The sequence below is a fragment of the Anabrus simplex genome, chromosome 11 (genome assembly GCF_040414725.1).
Source record: "Anabrus simplex isolate iqAnaSimp1 chromosome 11, ASM4041472v1, whole genome shotgun sequence".
Lineage (NCBI taxonomy): Eukaryota > Metazoa > Arthropoda > Insecta > Orthoptera > Tettigoniidae > Anabrus > Anabrus simplex.
In genome coordinates, this window is record NC_090275.1 from 52802946 (window position 1) to 52829089 (window position 26144).

The following is a 26144-nucleotide window of genomic DNA, read 5'->3' on the forward strand; positions in this document are numbered from 1 at the left end:
TGGATCCAATTCACAATGCCTTCTTTTCTGAAATGATGCTTGTTATAAAAAGGGGTCCAAATTCCAGGTCACGGGCCCCTCATAATAGTACTAATCGCTGGTAAAGCAGAACTATGGTGCTCCTCCTATAGTGGTACTAATCACAGGTAAAGCTGACCCATGATATGTAACACATAATAGCACCACTCACAGGCAACAGAGAACCATGGTATTCCTCAAATAATGGGACTACACTCAGGCAATACAAACCCATGGTGTTCCTCACACATTGGTACTAATCATGGCCAACAGCCAAACCCGTGATTTCTGGTGTACTCTGCAACAGAAGGGTGCCACTTAAAACCACATATGATGCTCAAGTTCATGCAAAATGGTGAGCCAAGTTTAAAACAGCGGACCTTGCACCAACGTGAAAACACTAGGAAGAAGAAGATTTCTGGCAAAGGAGTAGTGTCACAAAAATGTTGCAAAGTTTAGGATGGTAAGACCTGGGAGAAAGAACACAAGCTGTTCGACTAAGTGGTATGTAATACCAATATAAATGGTCCGTTATTGGACATTATAAATTTTCCAGCTAACTCATTCCTAGTTGCCAACGTTTCGCCCCAGTGTGCTAAGTTGGGCTCATCAGTTGGTAAATAGCACACCCACCAAGATTCGTGGCTAGTGCATGCCACGGAGGTATGAGAATCAACATTTATATCATAAGCAGTGCATTCCGAGCTGTCAGTGGAGAGATGGCTTGGAATGACATTAGTGCTCAAATAAGTCTGAGTGGTGTTTTTAAAAGAAGGAAAGATCACTATATGAAGATAAAGTTGGAATACAAGAGGAAAAATTGGAACAAATATTTGTTTATAAGAAGAGGAGTTAGAGACTGAAATAATTATCAATAATTTGATAAATTTCCAAATTCCTTAAGAAAGACCAACTGATAGGGAATCTGCCACATGGGTGACTGCCCTAAATCAGCGATGACCGACTGATTAACAGCACCAGAAGGAGGAGGTTCTGGCCTTGTTCTGGAGGTAGATGTCACAAGACCACAATATTCTCATTAACATATCACCTGTCTTTAAATGTGATTAATGTCTTAAAAAGTTACAAACAGAATACCATACATACCATTCGAAATTACAGTATTGTCGTAAAGGTTAAATTAGTAATAATTACATTTCAATACAGTTAGCATCAGTTTCCACAAACACTGATTACATACTGATCCATCAAAAATTGCTTCTGGCAATTATTAACAGAGAACTTCAGTCACTACTCCCTTACATCCTTTTAGTTTAGTTCACAGCTATTAATATTCTGAGAAAGATGACCCAAAAAAGTAGGGCCTATTCATTAGCAGGCTACACCAGACAATACTTGATTTCTGCACATTTTGAGCACGGAATGAGAGTAAATAACGATAATAATTTCGAGTTTAAAAGGCATGGAAAACGGCATGCAGCAACTGTGTGTTCATAACAGTTACCTGGGTGTCTGCTAGTGTCCCTGCTTCCAAAACACCTTTGCCAATTTTGCCACTCAAATCCTTTGTAGCCTCCTTTATACTAGAATTGTCCCAAATTTGTTTAACTTTAGCTTCTTCATGTTTTATCATTGCATCAATTACTTTCTGCGCTCCACGAAGTACTCCCGTTATATCCTGAATCCAAACGCGAGCCATTGCTACAAGCCGATGGTTGATTTTACGAGTTATGTAATCGTTAAATCAATTATTTGAAAAAAGAAAATTCATTGCTTAAATTCCTGATATATTTTTTTAGTCCCTAACAAAAAGAATCTTTCAAAACTGTGTTACAAAGAAGAAACTGCTATCACATAACCAAATGCATTTACGATTCCATTCAAATTGTTGTTTACTGAATCCCTCCACTCCCCACACCTCAACTCCTCCTGCTCCCTACCACAATAGTCCAGCCAGCTGTTATCAAGTTACAACAACTTATGCCCGTATAATGATCTTAGGAATGATTATACCGTAGACAACGATTTTGCAGTTTTAACTGTAATTTGATTAATATGATTATTCCATATAACATCTCTAAAATATATTAGTCCACCTTGTTTCTTAATCAATATAATTAGAGTGATTTCTTTGTTACATTTTGTGACAACCATCGTACTGATATTGGCTACAATGATTAACACTACTGAAATCAATATGCCTCTCATATAGGCTGAAATTTTATATATCGTATTGTGGAGCGTTAATTTAAGTTGATATTGAATCTTATCTCTTATAAATAGAATTTATTAAATTTTATGATTATATTTTTTATCTTTCTAATGTTGTAAAATTGATACAACACTAACCTGATATTTATTTACCTTTGCATCATATGGAATACGTCATCTGTTATCAAAATAATCAAAATAGAATAATAAATAGTCGTACTGAAGTACAGCTGCAAGACAGAGTGAGATCGGGACATCGACAGTGTTTTTTATCATAAAATCAAAACATTTCGTGCTTCACCTTACATTGCATCGTGAAGTTAACATTGGTTAATCCGATAAAGTCTTTGTTATGCGAGAAAGTTGTTGGCTTAAACAGGAGCTTCTGAACTTGCAGCTGTGAGCATAATTTGCGTGAGTAATGAGGCAGAAATTATTGATCATAAATATAGCTCAGAGGCTTTTCCCTTATAGAAAGATTTGAATATGTAATCTGATTTATTTACAGAAAATTGTTAAAGAATTGGCAACAATAATATAGCACACTTTATACGTGCGGTTTTGTTCGCTCTTTCACAATAGACTGGAAACCTGAACATTGCTTAGTGATAGCTAATGACACAAATACGTGTTTCTGAGACATTTTCCCGATTCTTTAAATAATTCCGTCTATTTTTACTCAAAGGATGTGATTGATTTTTGGTACTTAGTTAGCAATTAATCACTCTCAAAATACGAAGAAATTTCGGGTACGTTACTTAAATGCAGATTATTGTTCAAAGTTAGACCAGGAATAGGTACAATGTTACTTCTCATAATTACTTGTTTAAAGTGCTGCTCTTTTTATATATCCAGAATGACGTTCACAGTTTTTATTTTAAGAACGTTTCTTTGTTCTAATGCAACCAGGTCACTATAGTTCCCATAGGCTACAAACTCATCCGCGACCTATTTCTACGGTCATGAGTATAAGAGATCGACTGATATATTTATTTCTAATGAGTGTTATAGAAGGTTGTTTCATGTCGTTATGCCAGGTATTCTTATTATTTACGCAGCCCACCACTGACAAGATGAATATGACAATGAGACTGTGAGCTGAGTCTGGCATACGTTCTCGTAATTAGATGAAAGTCCCCTTTATTTTGTACTTCCTGCCAATCTAAGTTTTGGTAAACATATGGCCTCTTCTGACCTCCAACCCTATTTACTTGCATAACACTTCTTTTCTCGTTTAAAAAAACAAAAACTTGCCACATAGTAGAACTGAGGATATTACTTATTTTTAACTTTTGTCGTTTATCGCCTTAAAATGTTGTGCCTTGATAGTCTTGTCCTCCTGAGATAAAGAAAAATACTTCAGAGATAATAAATAAAATTATACCTCATCATAATCCCTTACTTACAAGTCCTTATATTTCCTCTTGTAAATGATGACTTAAAGGTTATCCCATATAGTTTAACTTAGACTTCTATTAATTATACAGAAGTAGGCCTTTCCACTTCTAGCCCTTTCCTATCTCATCGTCGCCATAATATCTACCTGTATCAATGTGATGAGTAAAGCAACTTGTAAAAGAAAAAAAAAAAAAAAGTTAATAGAGTTGCCTAGTTGTACTTCCTCTTAAAACAATAATCACACTATGTTTATCATCCTATACTCATCTGATGATACGACACGTAATTTTTGCTTTATGTCTCCTCTTTGCAGCTTAAGTCTCTTGTAGTACAACTGTTAGCTGCTGCCATTAGAGGGCCACGTTCAATTCCTCCCCTGTGAACACCTCCTGTGGGTGGGGGCTGTGGAATAACACCCACCGTATCTCCTGCCTGCCGTAAGAGACGACTGAAAGGGGCCCCATGGGCTCTCAACTTGGGAGCGTGGGTTGGTGACCATGGGGCCCTTTAGCTGCGTCCTGACGTTACTTCTATCTACTTGTGACAGGCTCCTCACGTTCATCTGTCCAATCTGACCTTGCTTGGTCAACTCTGCTTCTTTTCGGACTCTGACGCTATTAGGTTCCCGAGGGCTAGGGAGTCTTTTTCTTTCACGCCCTTCATGCCCCTTGTCTTTCTTTGTCCGAAACCTTCATTTTTTGAAGTGTCAGATCCCTTCCTTTTTTCCCCTCTAATTAGTGTTAATAGAAGATAGTTGCCCAGTTTTACTTCCTCTTAAAACAAGAATCATCATCACTCCCATGCGATTTATATGATCTTGCCACCCTGAGGATAAAGGGAATGGAATAATTTATCAAGGGAAATATTTAATAAATTTCCAAGTTTTTTGAAAACATTTAGGAAAAAAATGGGTAAACAGTTGTTAGGGAATCTGCTACCTGGGCAACAGGTTTAAATGTAGATGATTGATTGATTGATTGATTGATTGATTGATTGATTGATTGATTGATTGATTGATTGATTGATTGATTGACACTTATCATTCCAACAAAGCACGTAGCAGAGCTTTAGGTGCAGCCAACCATATTGGATGATCTGGATGATCAGTAGCGGCGAAAAAATAACATTTTTATGTCAAGTTTGCTGGCTGAAACTAGGAATTATATTTTAAAAAAGCAATTTGTACAAGCATTATTGCCTAATTCTTCCCTTTATTTTCTTTAATTATTAACAAAATTATTAGCGGAAATACGCTGATATCATTCGTCCCGGCTAACCGATTTGTATAGCACCGCAGTAAGTAGTGGAGACTTTGTATGTGCTGTGAGGAAGAGTAACAGATATTATATATACACACATGCCTATATTTTTTTTTTGGCGAGGTCATGGACACTGAGGTATGGTTCACCCGCTTGCCGCGTGCATTAGTCAGTCTGGCAATTCCTTAGTGTCTGTTACTTTCTTAGTGTGCAGTCAAATATTAAATGATTTTCATTGTATAATCACACTGTACTCCTTGTAATAAATGTATAATATTGTTCCTTTGGTGAAAGTTTTATTGTATAGAATTGAATCAAAATCTCAAGAAACTATTATTACCGCACTTACCGGTAAGTTGGTAAACAGTCAACCTTTACCTCTCTGTTTAAATTCACTCAGTAGCTTTTCCTTTTCAGTTTTGATGTATATACCCCCACCCGTCTGCTATATCCCACAAAGCCGGGTACTGTTTGGTGTCGGTATATTATTTTCTTTGCCCTGGCACTTTTAGTTCTCAATCACTGCTACTGTGGATGATTGACTGTTTGGCATTGTTATGACTGATCGGCCTTGTACCAATACACGGCTGAAAGCAATTGAAATTGCAGTCATGACTCCCTTCTTCTGTAGTTGTCCTGCACTTTCTATCTCTTTGATCTTTTGCGTTTTTCTTTTTTTTTTTCTTTTTTACTTCTGTCATTCGTCGATCTCAGTTATCCACTAATTCTTTCTTGATCTTGATTTTCTTCCTAACTTTTCTTCAGCAGTCCTACTGACCTCATTCTTCAGGACTGTCCAGTCTTCATTGATTGTGGGTTATTTTTAGTCCTTGTGCAACATGTTCCTTGAAACAATCCCTCACTGTCTTTTCCTTCAACTTGTCTTCAACTTCAATGTGTGGTCAGAGTCCACATCTCCTGGAAAGTTCTTGCAATCCAATACTTCGTTTCTGAATCGCTGCTTAACCATAATGAAGAATATCTGGTATCTTCCAGTGTCTCTAGGTCTTGTCCACATATACAGTGGCAACAGGAGAAGTGCCAATGTTGTTCTACCTACTCCAAAGGAAGCAGATGTTAACAGGCATGAAGTGGTGGTGGTAGTGGTGGTGATTACTGTTTTAAGGAAGTACAGCTGGGCAACAATCTTCTATTAACATTAATCAGGGGGAGAAAAATGGAAGGAATCCAATACTTCAAAAAATGAAGGTATTAGTCAAAGACAGATAAGGACTACAAAGGGCATGGAAATGAAACACTCCCTAGGATTCGCAGCTTAATATCGTTTGGGTCAAAAAGAGACAGAGTTGACCAAGGGAGTTCAGATAGGATAGATGAAAGTGAGGAGCCTGGTGCAAGTAAGTAGAAACAATGCCAGGGCTCAGCTAAGGGCCCCGTGGCTACCAACCCATGCTTCCAAGTTGAAGAGCCCCTGGGGCCTCTATTAGCCACCTCCTAGGACAGGCAGGGAATACCACCCCCACCCACAGAGGGAAACAGGCGTGAAAACTATAGCCAAAATAATTTAGTACCTCATGCCTGCAACAGATAGACATGTTGAAGCTGAGTTGGGAAATCTGTCCGGCTTCAGAAGAAATGTAAAAACACACAAAACTATCTTGTCTTTATGTCTGAGCTTAGCGGATCAAATGAAGAAGGACAAGCCCATGTATATGGCATTCGTAGATCTAAAAAAAAAAAAAAAAAAAAAAAAGGCATTTGATAATGTTGATTGGACCAAGCTCATCAAGATTTTGAAAGTGATCAACATCAAATACCAAGCAAGAAAGATTATCTACAATCTGCACAAAAACTAGTCTGCAGTGATAAGAATCAAGGGCTATAAAGAAAAAGCAGCAATCCATAAAGGAGTGAGGCAAGCTGCAGTTTGTCCTAAGTACCGGGTGTCCACAGTTAAATCGACAGTGTTTAGCGTGGCACAGCACAAGCTGTAATGATCATAGAAGTCTGAAATTTCCTAGATATGCTAACTAAGCAATATGCTTGCAAAATATACCACAAGAATTATTAGTTCCAAGCCTTGCCGCCAGGTGAAAATATGGCTCTGTAAGCAATGGTAGTTCCAAGTCTTGCCACCAGGTGAAAATATGGCTCTGTAAGCAATGGTAGGGTCACAGAAAAAGGCAGGAAAGATCAAACACATGATAATGGTAGTTCTGGCACGTTTATTAGGATTTATGCTTTCAAACACTGCTCAATATGGCCTCTCAACTCAGAAACATCCTGCATCTTGCCAAAATTTCAGAAGATCAAAAAAATAATTCATTTCCATTTTTACTGTATTTGCAGTTATTTTAAAACGCCAGAACCTCTAAGGATCAAGACATGATTTTATTTTTATTTTATTTTTAATTTGTCTTACATTTCATTTTACTACATCTGCTTCATTTGTGTTATCTTAATAGCATACTATCTGTCAGACCCATCGTTGGAGGTAGTTATAGTATAATTACAGCAGTAATGTTGTTTAACGGAAATGAGTCGACAGACCCCCACCTCAACCAACAATAGTCAGTCGGTATAATGTTACTGTTGATAAATATTAGGTACCGGGTATCCGCAATGAAACTTACGGTGTTCAGCACAGCCGAGGCTGTAATGGCCGTTAACATCTGAAATTCCATAGATATGCTAACAAAGCATTGCGTTCGCGAATTATGTTACAAAAATTATTAGTTCCAAGTCTTGCCACTAGGCGAAAGTTAGTCAAAATGTGCAATTTTCCATAATTCTGATGTCAGAATGTTCTTCCTTAGAAAAGGGACTTTTAATTCATGTATGGTTATCCAACCTACCATTGCAGTAACAAAAACAGATCGACACCGAGGAGCATGATAAGTTATAAATCTCATCGTTAGGTCTGTATTGAGCAATACATACCTTTCCAAAAGAATGTTTCTTGAAGGTCCACCCTTTCAGTACATTATATTTTTTTTATTAATTTACATGAATAATGTTACATCATTATGATATCCTAAGTGGGACATGTTTTGCCTATTTTTTATTGTATTGTACATTTACATATAATGTATTGAAAACGTGGACCCTCAAGAAACATTCTTTCAAAAAGGTGCAGAGGAGCATATTGATGACATTATTTAGAAACAATTTCTGCACATATGCGAGCAAAACCGTGTGTAATACCTACTTATTTATTGGTGGGTTATCAGAGTCTTTAAAAATCACTATTCAGAGAGGTAGCGTATTTTATTATTGAACTGCTATTTACAGTTGTTTACAAGTTCGTATTAACTCGCTTGGCCGATCACACAGTTCTCCAATGTGTCGAGGTCTTGCTGTCCAACGTGACCTCTCACAGCATATTGTTGTCTTCACAACTCACTGCATGTCGCGTAATGAAAACTGTCTTCTTCGTCGCTGTTATACTCCCAAATGATTTCATCGCTGAATTGAACTGCCTCATGTTAACTCGCCACTGACTCAAGACTGACTCCCTTTCACCTGGCTTCGCTCCTTATATAGCCCCGTGCAAGATTCTTGACAAAGTATCTCTCGGTTTCTGCTTCCAGATCATTCCAGGAACTTGTCCATTGTTGGCTACTTTCAGCATTTTCTGAGTGACTTCCTTAGACCTGCCTCAACAATACTTCAGGGCTATTGGTTTGCTCGCTACTGGTCCCACGCTTCCCATCACTTTAACTTTCTGTTTCAGGTTGAGAACTCACAATGGGTAGAATCTTTGTGGATCATATTGGTGGCTCCCGGCTCTTCTCCTGTGCCTCATGTGACACAATATTGACAAACAGGAGTGAGCTGATCAGTACACGGTTCACAGGAGCTACTGGCAGAGCCTTTCTCTTCAACAAGGTGGTAAATTTAAATTACAGGTAAGTACAAAAAAAAAAAAAAAAATGCTTGGTGGTGGCCAAGGGATTAAGTCTTTATGGTCTAATCCCATGGTTATCTGGTTCGAGTCCCTTTTGTGAAATAAAATTTTACCATCAGAATTTTGGCCAGCAAGTTAGGAGAGATAGTGGTATACCATTCAAGAGATAGTGGGTTCAGAGCCCACTGTCGGCAGCCTTGAAGATGGTTTTCTCTGGTTTCCCATTTTCACACCTTAATTAAGGCCACGGCCAGTTCCTTTCCACTCCTAGTCCTATCTCATCGTCATAAGACCTATCTTTGTTGGTAAAACATAAAGCCACTTGTAAATTGGTATAGAATTACAAATTACTAGACTGCGTACCATAAGCCTGGGTTTAATTCCAAACCTTGCTGCTCATATGGAATGATGACATATGACTGTTGATGGTGATTCGATTGTCGGATGGAGACATTAAGCATTGAGCAGACCCCCCTTGTTGTTTTTTGACAGGAGTAGGCTATGTGCCAACACTGAGTTTCTACCTCATTACCATAATCATCATCACATACTACTATAATGTGCAGTCATCAGACTGGACACAGAAACATATACACTTGCTTAATGATCATGTCTGAAACAAGGCGTAACTAAATATTAGACCAAAAATGGTGCACACAAATAAATGAAGATAGCAAACCATCCACTGTTGTGGCTGATGTACTTATATTCGAGTGCTTAGGCAATAGAACACTCAACACATACCACAAATACCCAAGTCATCTTCATCATCATCATCCGTTATCAAGAACTGGCTCCAGTAGCCTGGTTGCGATAAATGAGCTCTCTCCACTTTTGCCTGTTCAGGTAGACTTCTTACACTTCAATCTCTTCCCACTCCAACCCTTGTACCTCAGGTCTTGCTGTTTTCCCGGTCACATTGTCTCTTCTTACACAAACCCTTTGATCCTTTGCCTTCAGTTTCTTTCTCTAACCACACTCTCGATTCTTTGTGGATTCCTTCTCTTGAAATGATCAGACCATCTCTTCACAGTACTTTTTTTTTTTTTTCCTAGTTGCTTTACATCGCACTGACACAGATAGGTCTTATGGCGACGATGGGACAGGGAAGGGCTAGGAGTGGGAAGGAAGCGGCCGTGGCCTTAATTAAGATACAGCCCCAGCATTTGCCTGGTGTGAAAATGGGAAACCACGGAAAACCATTTTCAGGGCTGCCGACAGCAGGGTTCGAACCTACTATCTCCCGAATACTGGATACTGGCCGCACTTAAGCGACTGCAGCTATCGAGCTCGGTCTTCTCAGTACCAGGACCACCTTTGCAACCTCAAAGAAAAAATATCCCAGCAGTTACACTCAGCTAAGGACACTCAGGACCTTCGCTTCAGAGCAGGCTTTTACTGAATTCCCTGTTTGTGCGGAAAGTTTTATATTGGAACCGCCAAATGCAGCATTAATTTGAGGCTGAAAGAGCATAAGCATCATTGTCGTCTCATCCAACCTGAAAAATAATCAGTGGCCAAGCACTCCCTCATTCCTTCACCATCAAATTAAATTTGAGGAAACCATATATCTGGCTACTAACTGCCAGCGTTAGACATGTCTACTGAGAAAATGTGCAGATAATGAAACGTGACAACTGTTTGATCTGGAAAGAAAAGGAGTTACAAATTAGCAAAGTTCGATGACCGTTCCTTGGCGCTAGATGACAGAAAAATTTTGCACTGCGTCCCACTGCACAAGACTTGGAGAGACCAATCTGAGAGAAGACAAGTCAGTAGTGCTGCTACCACCTATCCTTCTCGCTGCTATAAAAATACAGGAATGTCCGCTGTGTTCCTACTCTGGAAATTGTGTGGATTTCTTGGATGGTACTCTAGAGGCTATCCTAACCAACCAAGGGACTTATTGTAACCTGGACATAGGCAGTGTAGTCATTTCCCCCAGCTAGACCAGGGCCCACTGATCAGGCATCCTCTCCTTCGCAAAAAACCTTCGAGACCGGTCGAGTAGCCGGTTCCTTTCCACTCCTCCTATAGCCAACAGCACATTGCTACTCATTACAAATAATGTATTGTGACTTGCCCGCTCTTACACCACGAATAGGCAACAATATGTGACATGCCGGGTCACATTAATTTTGATATAAATAAATACTCGCTCACCTACCTCTCCATAAACAATATCCCTTGGGTGCCAGCCTTCAAACTTATGGCTTGAAGACAATAGTTCATAATTAATAATAATAGGTAATTAGACTCTAAATACTCCCAGAGGTGGGGTGACAGGATCCTAACCATTAAGTACACACTAACTAGGAAACTAAGGATCATTAATAAGAATTTATGAAAGTACCAATTAAAATAACTATTTATTAGGAAGATGAATGTGACAGCGTATTTGCGAAAACTGAACTTATGGAAAGAAAAGAAAAATCGAATGAAATAAAATTTAATAAAACGAACCGTTACGCAGAGACTTGCAGTAAATTATGCCATTAGCTCACCATTGATGATCCTCTCGTTCTGCTGTTGTTATCTCATAAGTACCAGTCCTATTTCCGATTTGTGTATTGCCCACTAATTGGACGACAACATTCCTGACTAACACTAACTATAATACTCATTACATAATGTGGTAATGAGTCCTAATTTCAATATCAAAACCAACTTGGGTTACGTTCATGGAGAGAATACACTTGTATTTTTCTGTATTACAGAAATGTAGCATAACTAAATACATAACAAAATTTCTCCTGTGCTAGATAAGTCAAAACCAGTCTCTCGTTAACTTTATCTCTCATCATTGTGATAACCAGTTCTCATTGAGAGTAACTTTGAGTGACTCATAAGAACGATGAGAAAGACCTTCTTCCTCTGTCATCATCACTATCAGACGCTAAAATGTTAAGAAGCTTAAGATCTTCAGCAGTTAACCCTTCAGCAGTTCAGCTATTAAAACCTCCTTGAGCTCTTGTCATTAATGTATATAGACTCCAAAATCTCCTATCCATCATCTTACTTGGTAACATTCATTCACATAGGCTGAAATTTCGATGGCTTTCAAAGCGTCATCTAACAAAGTTCAAAAACTAGGAGTTAACAAGTTCTAACTGTCTATTCAGAATATGGAGGGGGTCAAGCAGTTTTGCAATCTTGATGATGTCCTCTTCCTGGTAATGGGCTAAAATTAGCATGGAATGTCTGGTCACCTGACCTAGGGCTACTGGGAATTTACTGCAAGCTATTAATATGGGTAATGTTGTAATACATTACTCAAGACTCAGCTCGTTAAGAATTTGTTATTTCCATGATACAAAGAAATAAGATGATAGTGTGAAATGGATGATTAAAAACCGTATATATAAGCATAATAATTTAGAATGACCTACCACAAATTAAATATACCTTTCCAATTAATTCCACAGTTTGATAATTTTATGTACATGCTGTGATGTTCAAAACATCACTGTATTTCATATTTGATTCCATATTAACTTGACAATTTTATAATAAAATTCTTTGTAGGAATTTATTTTTGGTGGTCCACCTGTTTAGTACAAAATAAAAATAAATTCTTATAAAGAATTTTATTATAAGCATTCCTGCCAATCCAAGTGCTGACCATGCCCAATGTTGCTTGACTTTCGAGATCCGGTATTTCAACATGGCCACACCGTTGGCTCTGGAAGCTCTACAATTTATATGAAAAACTACAACCTGTTTTCCAGTCATTGAGCGGGTCAGGGATGTAATGAATGAAGCATATATAGGCTGTTAGTACGATGGGGTCGCCACTCCCAAAGTGATATATTAATGACTGATAGATGCTGTGAAATGAGAATGGAGAGTGTTGCTGGAATGAAAGATGACAGGGAAAACCGGAGTACCCGGAGAAAAACCTGTCCCGCCTCCGCTTTGTCCAGCACAAATCTCACATGGAGTGACCGGGATTTGAACCACGGTATCCAGCGGTCATAGGCTGACGTGCTACCGTCTGAGCCACCGAGGCTTCTACAATTGATAAATAGTTAGAAATGAATATTCTTGGTTTTACATCCCACTAATTATGTGTATGGTTTTCGGAGATGCTGAGGTGCCAGAATTTCATCCCACATGAGTGCTTTAACTTGCCAGTAAGTCTACCAACACGAGGTTGACGTATTATTTGAGATCCTTCAAATACCACCAGACTGAGCGAGAATCAAACCCACCAACTTGGCTCAAAAGGCTAACGCTCTACAGCCTGGGCTACCCAGCCTGAAAGTTAGAAATTAATTCAGAATCGGTTAATTCAGAATCCCACCTAATTCGAAGCTCTTATTCCCAAAAACATGAGATATGGTTTTGCATGTTATATAAATTGTTTTAATTCGAAATACGGATAATGCGTAATTCGAAGTACAATGTCGGCCCCATTACCGAAATTCAGACTTTTAATTCGAAACTGCCTTTACATTTTCAAACAATAGTACGTTACAGAGTACCTAATTTAAATTCAAAATTTATCCATGTCATGATAGAACGCGTGTTCCGGAACGTAGAGGGGTAGGTTTCCGCACTTACACTCACTTCAGTGTGTCTACAGTGTGCTTCATAATTGCTGAGTTGAATGAAATCGGAATTCTTTTGTATTCAACCTTTTAAGGAACACCGTAATATCACGCAGCAGGCAGTATGCGTAAAAACAGAATCTAACACTGGCGATGCCGACAGTTGATGGAAACGCATGGCTCATATAATCAATTCGTAGGCACCAAACAATATTGTCATTGCCGATGAAACTGCATTGCTTTCTTTTAATACCGAGCCCAAACGGTCTTGTGGTTTTAAAGGAGAAAGTGCCAGCCGGAGAATCGTACAAGGCTGGGGCTCATTGTACTGTGTTGCAATGCACACGGAAGCGAGAAAATTTATCCCCTTGCCATAGGAAATTTCGATACGCCACAATGTTTTAAGGGCGTCGGGCACTTTTCGTAAAGTACAAGGCATCTAAAAATGCAAACAGTACCGTAATCCAAAAAATAATGCATTTGCAGTTGGCACAGGGGAACCAGCATAATTTATCCTCGTCTTTGAATTGTGTGATTTTTTTTTCTTTCATTGCGTGAGGTTATGTTTGTCAGTGGTTTATCCAAGTGCATGATTTGAACATTGTAAATGGACCTTGTTGAATACATTTTGGAAATAGTTTTTTCCATGGCATTTGAAAGGCTTAAACTGTGAATCATGGTGATTGCATGCATTAATGGGTCTTAGAACACTTTGTGACGCGGCAAGTGTTTACATTTCTGAAGTATGAGAGAAGTGCCATGGCGGGAAATCATACAAGGATAGAGTCATAGGAAAGTTCGATTAACCACGATGTTTTAAGGGCATCGGGAACTTTCTGTGTAAGTACAAGGCATCTAGGATAGTAATCCAATGAATAAAGCACTTGCACATGGAAGCCAGCGTAGATTTCTCCTCGCCTTTGAATCGTGCTTTTTATTTTTCTTTCTTTCCTTCTTTGCGTGAGGTTATGTTTGTCACTGAGTTATCCAAGTGCATTATTTGAATACTGTATATGCACCTTTTTGGATACATTTTGGAAATAGTTTCCTTTTCATGGCATTTGAAAGCTTTAAACTGTGAATTTCCAAGCTCGATAGCTGCAGTCGCTTAAGTGCGGCCAGTATCCAGTATTCGGGAGATAGTAGGATCGAACCCCACTGTCGACAGCCCTGAAAATGGTTTTCCGTGGTTTCCCATTTTCACACCAGACAAATGCTGGGGCTGTACCTTAATTAAGGTCACGGCCGCTTCCTTCCCATTCCTAGCCCTTTCCTGTCCCATCGTCGCCATAAGATCTATCTGTGTCTGTGCGACGTAAAACAACTAGCCAAAAAAAAAAATGTGAATCAAGGTTAACTGCATGCAGTAACGGGCCTTAGAATATTTTGTAATGCGATAAGGGTGGGCACTTTTAAATTACGAATTGGCAGTTAATTCGAAGTCCGATTTTTGAGTCCCAGCTACTTCGAATTAACAAGGTTTTGCTGTAGATATTTTTTCTGTTAGTAATGTTTATAATGCAGTGTATTAAATCAATTCCAGAATTGTGTAACAGCAAGAATTCTTTTCTTACAGTGAAGTACAAGATCGAGTAATGCTGACGGGAAGACACATGGTTCGTGATGTGTCGTGCAAAAACTGTGATGCCAAACTGGGTTGGATCTATGAATTTGCTACCGAGGAAAACCAGCGATACAAGGAGGGCCGTGTCATACTAGAGAGAGCTCTAGTCACAGAGAGTGATGGCATTGATGAGCACATGGGTGATGACTGATGTACTTAAAGCACCTAGATGTACTTTTTCAGTTTTTGTAACTTAAAAAGAAATTGATACAGAAGTACAGCCCCCTGGATTGTGTTTGGATAGCTCCCATTTATGGAGCTTGGATGTGTAGTTTTGAGTCATTTTGTAAAGCTGTCATCTAGGAATTGAAAACTACGGGCACCATCTTGTTTTGCTCATACTTAATGGCTGGTCGGCTGGTGGGATAACTGAAACTTCAAGAGAATGAATTAATCTCTGTGAATATTGATTTTTTAAGGCTTGTCTGTAAGACAAGAAAGCTCATAATTGAAAATCTCAAGTCATTGTTTGGCTCGGATGTTCATTTATTTGATGAATGGATGGATGAATGGGAAAAGATCTTTCAGATAGGGCATTCGGTAGTTAAATGGAAAATCCCTAAATTTGTACATTGTTGTGTTTTTAACACAGTTGTCTTCATGTCTCTGTCTTATTCTTTTGTTTATATTCCTCTTCCTCTGTAACTATCTATTTCAAATGTTTTAAAGATAATTATCACATTTTCAGTAAACAGATTCTGCTGTCTATTTCTGATTGTAAATTAAATAAGCAAATTTTTCTGAGGTCAGTTATAACAACAGATATGGAAATATCTTCCCTGTTTGTGTTATGAAATCTGTTTGTTTCTCATTTTAACTGTAATTTTATTTATGTGTAATATGAGAAATTATTTTAAACTGGAATCCTTAAATAACACTAAATCACAAAATTCTAAACCCTGTATATTTGTATCTAATTACTACTCATATAACTGTCTTCCTCCTTACTGTGGCATAATTATATTTTTCAAATTATTAGCATGTTAGGTAGTAGAATTCTGCATTGTTGGAAACTTTGCATTAATATATTTTTTTTAACTGCTACTAAAGTGCTATACTTGGTTTATTCAAAATGGGATGGTGCTTTTAGTTTAATTTCTATGTTGGTTTTGAGAGCAAAAAGGTATCAAAGGTTTTTTTTTTTTTTTTTTAGATAACATGGGTTTAAACAGGGTTATATTAAAACATAGCTCTATATTCTTCATTGTTAATGAAGTAAACAGGGTGGAGAAATGTAATAAAATATCAAAACCAGTTACAGCATTTACACTGCTGTAAGATACCAGTGAAAAAGCTGTCGAATCTGGTTCATTAGTAGATCCCTTCTGATGCTGCTACTTTTAGTGATGAAAGTATGGCATAATAATACTCAGAAATTCCAAGGTTACAGTGTACAGCAGCATTCCTAGCACATTTCAAGCAAACAGCTGCTTTTTACTTATTTCTATGTATGTTGAATAGTAGTACTGAAATGTTATTTATCAGTGTTTAAATGTGACCCCTGATAAATGATCACCCCAGTGCAGCAGAGATTCTCTGAAACTGTGATAGAAGGTGTCCACTACCCTCTGATATAGTCTTTCAAATCCAGTGTTGTGGTAAGTGTTGGGAAGATTTCTTGCCTTGGGAACCTCCACATAGGAAAATAGTCAGCATAAATTAGATCAGGCAATTAAGGCAGCCAAGAGATGTCACAGTAATGAAAAATAATCTTTATGGATAGGTCTCTCACTGAATTATCCATGTATATCCTGACCATGTACATAGTTGGCTCAATAAACAGTCTGTATCCTCATTTAGCATCCGTACTTGAGGAAGAAAAAAGTTTTGCAGTATCTTTTGATGACGTTTACTGTTGGCAGTAACAGCTACAACCACATGATCCTAAAAAAAAAATATGCTCCAATAATTCTAAAGGAAACAACTTCATATCAAACAGAAACAAGGATGCTCTGCAAGATCTACATGAACAGTTCACAGAACCATTTAACTCAAAGCATAATCAAATTGTATAATATTGGTAGATTTTCCCAAAGGAGATCACACATGATTATGTAAAACTTTTCATATACAACTAAATCACAAGTCTTAGACTCATCTGCAACTCAGAGTTCAAATCATGAAGCTATATTTTCTGAACAAACAATCACAATTACCCAAAGCTGTAGACTGTTTCTGCAAAAGTCCTTCCAATCCCTCATGGTTTACGATTATGGACAGATGTTGTTTATCTAAAGGACATGACACACCCTGTATTGGTGTGACAGTCTGACACTTTTTCATAGCGTCCTGAGATAAAGTGTTGCCTGAATGTGTGCTGTGTAGCAACTATAAAATCGTTATTCTTGTAGTACATTTGAACAGCAAAAGAATTAAACTCACGAGTCCAACTTTCCATGTCGAGGTAACAAACAAAATGGCATCTTATCAAGAAAAGAACGGTGCATCATATGCTATACATTGATGTGTTATGTCATTGTACTATAGGAGTTAAAATACGAAACACTGCTGCACACTGTATATTAATCCTTTCTTTGAATTAAAGTTGTTTAAGAAGTCAAGGTATTCTTGAAATTACCTGAAAACAATTCAGAGAATACATTGTAATATGAAAATCTGAACAAATATAATGTCTAGTTCATGAGTAGAACCCTTCTTTTGCTGCTAATTTTGGTGATAATTAAATTCTGATATTATATTGGAAGACATCTTGTTTTTAAGAAAGTCGATATTATTTCATTTGAAATACTGTTAAGCCTCCATATAACAAATATTCTTATAACAATAAATCTGTAGTAAGCAATATTTTTGTACAGTCCCAGCAAATTTCCTGTAACTTTGTCATTCATTACAGTAATGAAGCGATTTCAGAAATACGCTGTTGTAACAATATGTATCTTGACCTTCATTGGCCACGTAAAGCAATAAGCAGATCCCTTATTGCCAATGACCCGAGGATGGAAATTTTTATGAATTAATGTAGTATGAAATACACAACCTGTAAAATAAACCAGATTTCCAGTTATTTTCTAATGCATGTATGTTATGTAAGTATGGCCTCTGTTAAAAGTAGGTAACTAAGTTTGGAAACAAAGTTAACAGCATTTACAATATTTGGATGATTGGAATGAAACAGATAACAGTTACAGAACAACTCACAATCTAATACAGCAATATTCCTTAAAAAGGAATGAAATCGAAGAATATGTTATGATCGGAAAACTAGATCCTGCTTGTAAGCTATTGAAGGTGACAGTTTCAGATGATGTGGGTAGTGTTGCAATAAAATGGTTTAACAAAATGAGGGCTCAAAATGTTCCTGTAGGAGGATCTAGACATGTTATCTTGAATTAACTTGTAGTTCAAACCGTATTCTGCATGTATTTTCATATTCCCTCTTTGATATAACAGTACAATGTGCTTGGACCCAAAAACATTGCTATACAGAAGTTCAACTGTATTTCTTAAACTTGTTTATAGTATTGATGTATCCTTGAAATAACCAAAATTCAGAGAACACATTGTAATATTAAAAACTGAAGGAGAATGATATTGTAGAGTCTGAATATGAAAAGGAAAGGATTGGAGATAATTGAAGTTTCTAGAATCAAATTACCATTAAATTTATTTTAATAAGAAAACATCCTCAGAGTTATTCACCTCATTAACAGTTCTAATTTTTCCACTTATGGAAACAAGTTCATATGTAAATTTTTATCACTGTAATCAAACAGAGTAGTTGATTGGCAATATATGTGTGTGATGTACACTACTATCTAGCTCCATTTGTATTTATTCTTTTATTCGGTAAGGCATAACCTCAAGCTATTTTTGCAAATAATACCAAAAACAGGAAACATTCACTGATATGCAGGTTGTTCCCAAAAATGTGAAAAGTAATTGGGACGTCGGTAGTACAACACAAAACAGCCCTTTGAACAGACATTCTGTGGTTGATCACTTACGAGTTACATACATTCCAAAATTGTCCTGGAGTTATTGGTAATTGCCATAACTGGCATTTCGAGTATCAGTAGCCATGTTTCTGTACAATATGTGCTCAAAGTGCATCACAATTTTGATGGCTTTTCGGCCTCCAATTGGTGCATTATTTTAGTGTTGTTTGGAATCATGAGTGATATTATCATTGAGAGAATCTTGCATTATTTTAGCCATGGGAGAAGAACAGACATTGTTACACTCCTAATGATTAGATTGTAAATTAAATTATTTGAGATCTTAAGACAAAAATTCCTGACTCCAAAATTAATATAAATGTTTCCTCCATTCCAGTTAATAACCTAACTTCATAAATGATCAACTATAGAACGTATGTTCATAGGAACATTTTGTGTTCTTAGGGATGTACTATCCACGCCCCGATTACTTCCCTCAGTTTTTGGGAACACCCTATTTATAGATATGCCACTTTTGTTCTTCAATTGAAGTGTATAGTTTCATAAGGGCCATACTTTTGTTTATCAGCAAGAGCATAGTAGCTGCCTAGCAGTGTTTTGAGATGATCAACAACCAGGCCTTGACAGTTGTATCTGCATGAACAAATTTTCTGCACCAAAAGACAAAGGAGCCAAGGATTAGATACTTGTCACACTATTCATTGTTTGTGGTACTTCAAAATAATGCATATCAAATTGAAATTAATGCTAATTTGATAGCAATTAATTATATTAATTTACCCATTAGTTTACCAGCTTTGTAGCCTTTCGCATCCTCAGAATTAGTAGTTAAATTATATGAGTCACAGCTGTTCATAGGTTCTCCTGCAAACTTAATCTATAAAACAAAAGAATCATGAATCTTACCTTTGGATCTTGTTAGCATCTCAGTACATTTTTCTAGTCTGAAGGAGTCGAGGATTTACTAAACCCCGAGATAACTGTCGCATTCATATTGGCTAAAACGTTCCTTTTATGAGCACATAGTTGCTGGAGTAATATTGGAGCTATACCACTAGTCATAGAAAATGAACGTTCTTGTGCTTTGCCAGCTCTTCCTCACATTTCCATTTTTTCTCTTTTTCTTTATTTTTCTTTCTTTCTCGAATCTGGCCTTGCAACATTGCGTTCATCACATTCAGAATATTCTGATCTGCTGTAAATTATTTGGGCAAGTAATTGTGTTGCATAAAAGGCTGTTGTTAGCAAGCGGTGATATTTCTGAAATGGTGAACAGAAATGAAAGTGAAAGTGAGTCTCTGAAATGTCAAATTGTGAAGAACTGTTTAGTAGTAGTGGCAGATCCAAGGAAAGCATTTTATAAATTATTACAAGAGAATCTACAAACCGCTTGTGACTCACGTAATTGAAATACTAATTCTGTCAAACCAATGGGTTATTTAGTAACTGTATATACAATATGTCATGCAATTTTTTGGCAGGACATCCAAAATACATGTACAAATCTGATCAAGCTTCACAGCCATGTGTATACCTTGTGTCCCATGTGCTATCACACCGTTGGGAGCCATGAGTGTATGCCAATGAGTTAACCTGTATGATCACCATTTTCCTTTCTACCAAATTTTTCTTTTGTCTTTTATGAAGCACACAAACTTTTTCCACCTCTCTTCCTTGTCTTCATAACATTTTTCTTCATTGCAAGATATTCTCAGATTTTTCGTAGGAAAAATAAATCGCGCGCACACAACAAATGTTACTAGCCCATTGCTGTTGTACATAATGTTAACAGTGATGCAGAAACTGAGTAGACAAAACGGCAGGTTAGGTGAGCATTGGCACATAGACAGTGAATGAGCTGCCAGAGATAAATTCTATCTCTCGGCATATATTGTTACTAATGAAACTTTCAGTGGCCTATAGACTCTTCTAAAAGTTATAGATCTTCTTGTTGACATTTTCCCCGCTGGATGCTTGGATCTTGGATCACTACTTAATACAATTTAAGACGTCAACTGGACAAAAGTTGGTCTTCCTTAGGTCTCGGATTATGGTGTCTTGCCAGTGCTGTTTCAGTTATCATCGTTATCAATGTCCCACTCCAGTTGCCCCGGTGTGGTTAACAAGCCTCCGTCCTTCCACTTTTCCTGCTCCATTACTTCCGCCACATCTAATCCAGCTTCTCTAATGTCCTTCCATATCTGATCCATCCACCCTCTTCTCGATCTTCCAACTGGTCTCTTTCCCTTAACTTTTCTTTCCAATTCCTTCTTGCTACCTGTTCCTTTCCAATTCTTTTTACATGTCCAAACCATCTTAGTCTTGCTTTCTGTATCTTCTGTACTAACGATTCTATATTTAGCTCTTCTCTGATTTTAATATTTTGAATTCTATCTTTTCTTGTCTTTTTAACTGATGTTCTTAAAATTTCATTTCCTACTGCTTGGACCTTACTATCTTGTCTCTTATTAGTTACCAACGTTTCTAATCCGTATGTTACAATTGGTATGAAATACTGTTTATATAATGTTAATTTCGTTCTCTTGGGTACTTTGTCATCCCATAAAAGCTCTCTGATTTGATGATGAAATGTTGTACCTTTACTTAGTATGTTAGTAATTTCAGGGTTGATGTCATTACTTTCATTCATAATGCTCCCCAGATATGTAAACTGTTCTACATTCTCTAACTGTTCTCCATCTATGTTCACTTGGCTCCTCTTTTTCTCTTTTCCACAGTGCATGACTACAGTTTTCTATTTACTAATTACCATTCCAAACTCCTTCAGATTTTCATTCCAAATGTCCATTCTCCTTTGTACTTCCTTTTCCCCAAATTACCACATTATCTGCAAATACCAAAGCATTCTCTTCATCACTACTGATTGTTTTACATGTTTTATGATTTCATCCATCAATATAATAAACAATAATGGCTGTTTCAGTTGGCCCCTTTATTAGTGTCCATGGACTTACAAGTTGTGTGCTTGAAAGGTGTGGCCATGCAATTCAAGACATCTTTCTTGTAGTTTATCGTAGATGGGACAATGCCCATCTTCTTTCTTGTGTCATTATATGTTATATAATCAGGTGAATAAAGCCCATTGTCCAGTGCAACATAGACCTGATTTTCAGTGCTCTTGGGGTTGCTGTTCAGCACTCGGCTCCATACAGGGCAACTAGGTGAATCACTTTCGGACATATAAATGTCTGGGATTTTCCTACCACAGAGCACCCCAGTGCATGCCTTCCAATGCAACCACCCCATGTTTACTTTTGATCGCTGCTCACCACAGATATCCTTATCTGCTTGTAAGCTGGACCCTAAATATCTAAACGTAGTAGCCATTATCAAATTGCTGCCGGTATCTGGACTAGTATTTTTTATATTGAAGTGAAGACCTAACTGACTAAGGCAGTCATACCAATATTGAACTTTGTACTGAAGATCTTCTTTAGTGGTGGATGCAAGCATGACGTCAGCAGCATAAAGCAAGGTTCATGAAGTTTCACTTTCCAGATCTCGAGAGATTGTGTCTATAACAAGGATGAAGAGGAGAGATGACGTGACCATGCTGAGCCTTGATGTACATTTAAAAATACTCGTATTAGCTGTAAAATCAGGATTTTTGCACTTTGATCCTTATGAAATTAAACAGTTTCACTTTGGTCCCTGTTATTTGAACTAAGATGGCAGTAATATATTGGAATATCTGTATTGTGAGCTAGTTGATTTGGGGATGAATTAATTAGATTGAAATATGGTAATAAATGGTCAGTCAGTAGTTAAAACTCTGACTGTACAATTTAATGTTAGTGATGGTGTGTATCCAAAGTTACTGAACATCTATTTGCTGTTATGAAGAAATGTCATTGTATTATATTTTCAAAACTCCAGAACATTTGATGTAAAATGGATGTTAATTCTCTTTAGGAAACAGAAATTTGTAATAAAAGTTTTATCACAGTCTTGTAAGGTTTGCTTCACAGCCAAGAAACTGTATCATCTTATCATGTTTTGTTGGTTATGTTCTGGCTATTGGTGAAATATAGAAATTAGACAGAGTATGATTTTTTTTAAAAGATTTTTTTGTACTTATGGAAACATAAATTTGTATGTGTTTTTCTTCCTCTCAAAATTATATTGTAGTTCTTAGATTCCCATGAAAGCTTAAGCCTTTGAACATAGGGTGCACCGTAGTTTAATGCAACAGTATTCAAACTTGTTGGTTGGCATACCCCCAAAATCCATTTTCTTAACCTTCATACACCCAAAGTACGAATATATTGCGATTATACAATAATAAATGATTGTTGCTGGATGCCAAATAATGTTAACTATAATCATCATCATCATCATCTGTTTGAAAGTTGCATGCCCTTCCTGAAACCATGGTATTTTCAACACAAGGAATCAAACCACGGTCACCAGGATGACAGGCAAGCAGCTAAGAGGCTAGACCACCCTGTTTCCCAATAATAACGTTAATGTATTGTATATATATTGCCGGTAGGCAAAGGAAACCTCGTAACCCCTTCAGAGTAAAGTTTACAGAAGCCCAGAACTGAGCAGTCAGCAATGGCCGTAGAACTGTTCCTGGCATTTTCATTGCGTAATGATAGCCCAATTATTCGACCATTGGAGTCTTCTATTCCCTTCTCAGGCAATGCGGCAAACCTTCACAAGACAGAAGGAGAAACTTTGTTTTCTCATGAATGGAATTAATATATATATATACACACATACGAGTATAATTATTAATCCAACAATTACTACTGTACTATATACACTGCTGCTGAAGAAGAATTGAAGTGAATAAGTGGATTTCAAAACAAAAAATTAAAAATGAGCAATGCAGCTTAAGTAAGCATTTTTACAGAACCAGTGAATGGGAAGTATACTCAAGATCTTTAGTGCGACGTAAAGCCCCTAGCAAAAAAAAAAAAAAAAAAAAAAAAAAAAAAAAAAAAAAGATCTTTAGTATCTCGTGGCCAGAAATCAGTACAGCCCTCAGAACCACCGAGTACCTGCTTACACACTCTCTCTCATTGGTCACATCCATTAGAGGCGTAACACATGCACATGTCTGAAGATTGAGGGGAGGTGGAGAGAGCGAAGTATGGGATATGTAGCACGAATGAAACACATGTGGAGGGGAAGGTACTTGCTACCTCGCCTGCCTGCACGTCCCACTGGCATGACAATGAAGAGAGAGGGGAATGAGGGGAGGAACAACACGACTCTGTAAAGCCAACAGATGTACTGTGCATGTCAGCTCATTGAGGGTCAAATTCTCCTTTTCTTTGTAATTCTTTTGTGCGAAGGCTGGCAGAAACATTAATGGTATCGATCATGACCTTATCAAATGGCATCACGCCCGACCATTCTAAGAAAGAATTACCTTTATTTTTGTCAGTATAGGACCTATTAAATTACTCTGTATTAATAACTTTACAAGCACTGTCAAATAAAGAACTGATATATCCTGCAGTAGAATATGCGCAGATATCAAATTTAGATACAAGAAATTAAGATGAAGGAAGGTCATCTTCACCAAGGCGATTCTTGTTTCATTCAAAGACATACTCTTTTACTGAAATATCATACCATGATTTTTCTTAATATAATTATGGGAAATGGGAGAGAAATTAAATGGGATAAAGTGACGTATGAAAATAAAAGAGCATATTTGTCTCTGGTGAGACCCCAACTAGAGTATGGTTCCAGTGTATGGGACCCTCACCAGGATTACTTGATTCAGGAACTGGAAAAATCCAAAGAAAAGCAGCTCGATTTGTTCTGGGCGATTTCTGACAAAAGAGTAGCGTTACAGAAATGTTGCAAAGTTTGGACTGGGAAAACTTGGGAGAAAGGAGACGAGCTGCTCGACTAAGTGGTATTTTCCGAGCTGTCAGTGGAGAGATGGCGTGGGAGGACATCAGTAGATGAATAAATATGGGTGGTGTCTTTGAAAGTAGGAAAGATCAGAATATGAAGATAAAGTTGGAATTCAAGAGGACAAATTGGGGCAAATATTCGTTTATAGGAAGGGCAGTTAGGGATTGGAATAACTTACAAAGGGAGTTGTTCAATAAATTTCCAATTTCTTTGCAATCATTTAAGAAAAGGCTAGGAAAACAACAGATAGGGAATCTGCCACCTGGGCAACTGCCCTAAATGCAGATCAGTAGTGATTGATTGATTGATTGAAAGACAGAGACAATGCTTACATTTAAAAGACATGTACAAGAAGAAACAAGAAGTCAAGTAAAGAAGAAACAGAGTCAACCAAAAACCTTTCTTCAGGATCAAAATACTAAAAATCTTTAAGATTTTTAAACAACAAGTGATTTTATTAAGCCTTTGGGACTTAACCAAAGATATTCTAGTCCATAGATAGTATTTTTAATTTATTTTAACGTCCTAATAACAACCGCCCCCCTCTGCACACTACTTCCCCCCCTCCAACCTATACGTCCCCTACTAACACCAGTTTTTAATGTTAACTATGTGATTGTTGTATGCTGTTTTTATCTAAGCTTTATGTAAACAGCTGATGATGATTGCAAAGCGATCGAAACATGTCCTGATATTATTAATGTTTTTATAAGTAGCTAAATAAAAAGAAAGGTATCGATTAGGTGGAACCTTTTTTCATATACTGATTAGTTTAGTAAATTCACAGAGGCTTGCAGACTGAACACTGAAAGGCATAACAGTCTATAATGTATGTATTTTTACAAGTTGCACCGACAGAGATAGGTCTTATGGCAATGTTGGGACAGGAAAGGGCTAGGAGTTGGCAGGAAGCGGTCGTGGCCTTAATTAAGGTACGGACCCAGCATTTGTCTGGTGTAAAGATGGAGAAACCACATTCAGGGCTGCCGACAGAAGGGTTCTAACTTTTGACGAGGGCTATAAATAAAGTATTGGCAATATTGATAGAACACAGTATTTAATGAAGTAACAAGTATAATTTCATTACATTCCTTCAGTGTAATCACCCGCAAAGTCTGTTACCTTTTGCCAAATGTCAGGAACCATTGGCAAGGTGTTCTCCGCCTTACTGTGCGGAGTACAGATGCCACATCAGGAAATTGGCAGTCTCGGAAGGGTTCCTTCAACTTTGGAAACAGATCGAAGTCAGGTCTGGTCTGGTGAGTATGGAGGGTGTTCCAAGACCTCCCGGTGTAACCGTTGCAATAAGAGCTTGACATTGTTTGCATTGTCATGCAATACAATTGTGCGATTGTCTCACAATAAACTTGGACGCATATGTCGCTCCAGAAATTGGCAATAATAGTCACTGTTGGCAGTTTGGCCCTCAGGCACAGCATG

General features: G+C 37.5%; 2 protein-coding genes across 2 annotated transcripts in view; one reads left to right on the forward strand and one right to left on the reverse strand.

Moving 5' to 3' along the window:
• Nucleotides 1-1875, reverse strand: part of Coq8 (ubiquinone biosynthesis protein COQ8, mitochondrial) — a 47605-nt gene extending 45730 nt beyond the window's left edge. Inside the window, exon 1 of the mRNA XM_067155250.2 lies at nt 1484-1875. Within this exon, the coding sequence (XP_067011351.2) occupies nt 1484-1678 (195 nt within the window). The 5' untranslated portion in view covers nt 1679-1875. The remainder of the gene's footprint in view (nt 1-1483) is intronic.
• A 515-nt stretch (nt 1876-2390) lies between these two features.
• Nucleotides 2391-25217, forward strand: Ype (yippee zinc finger protein). Its single transcript, XM_067155688.2, has 3 exons — nt 2391-2604; nt 8542-8716; nt 14842-25217. The coding sequence occupies exons 2-3, from the start codon at nt 8556-8558 to the stop codon at nt 15038-15040; spliced, it is 360 nt and encodes a 119-aa protein (XP_067011789.1). The 5' UTR covers nt 2391-2604; nt 8542-8555; the 3' UTR covers nt 15041-25217.
• Nucleotides 25218-26144: the final 927 nt, after the last annotated feature.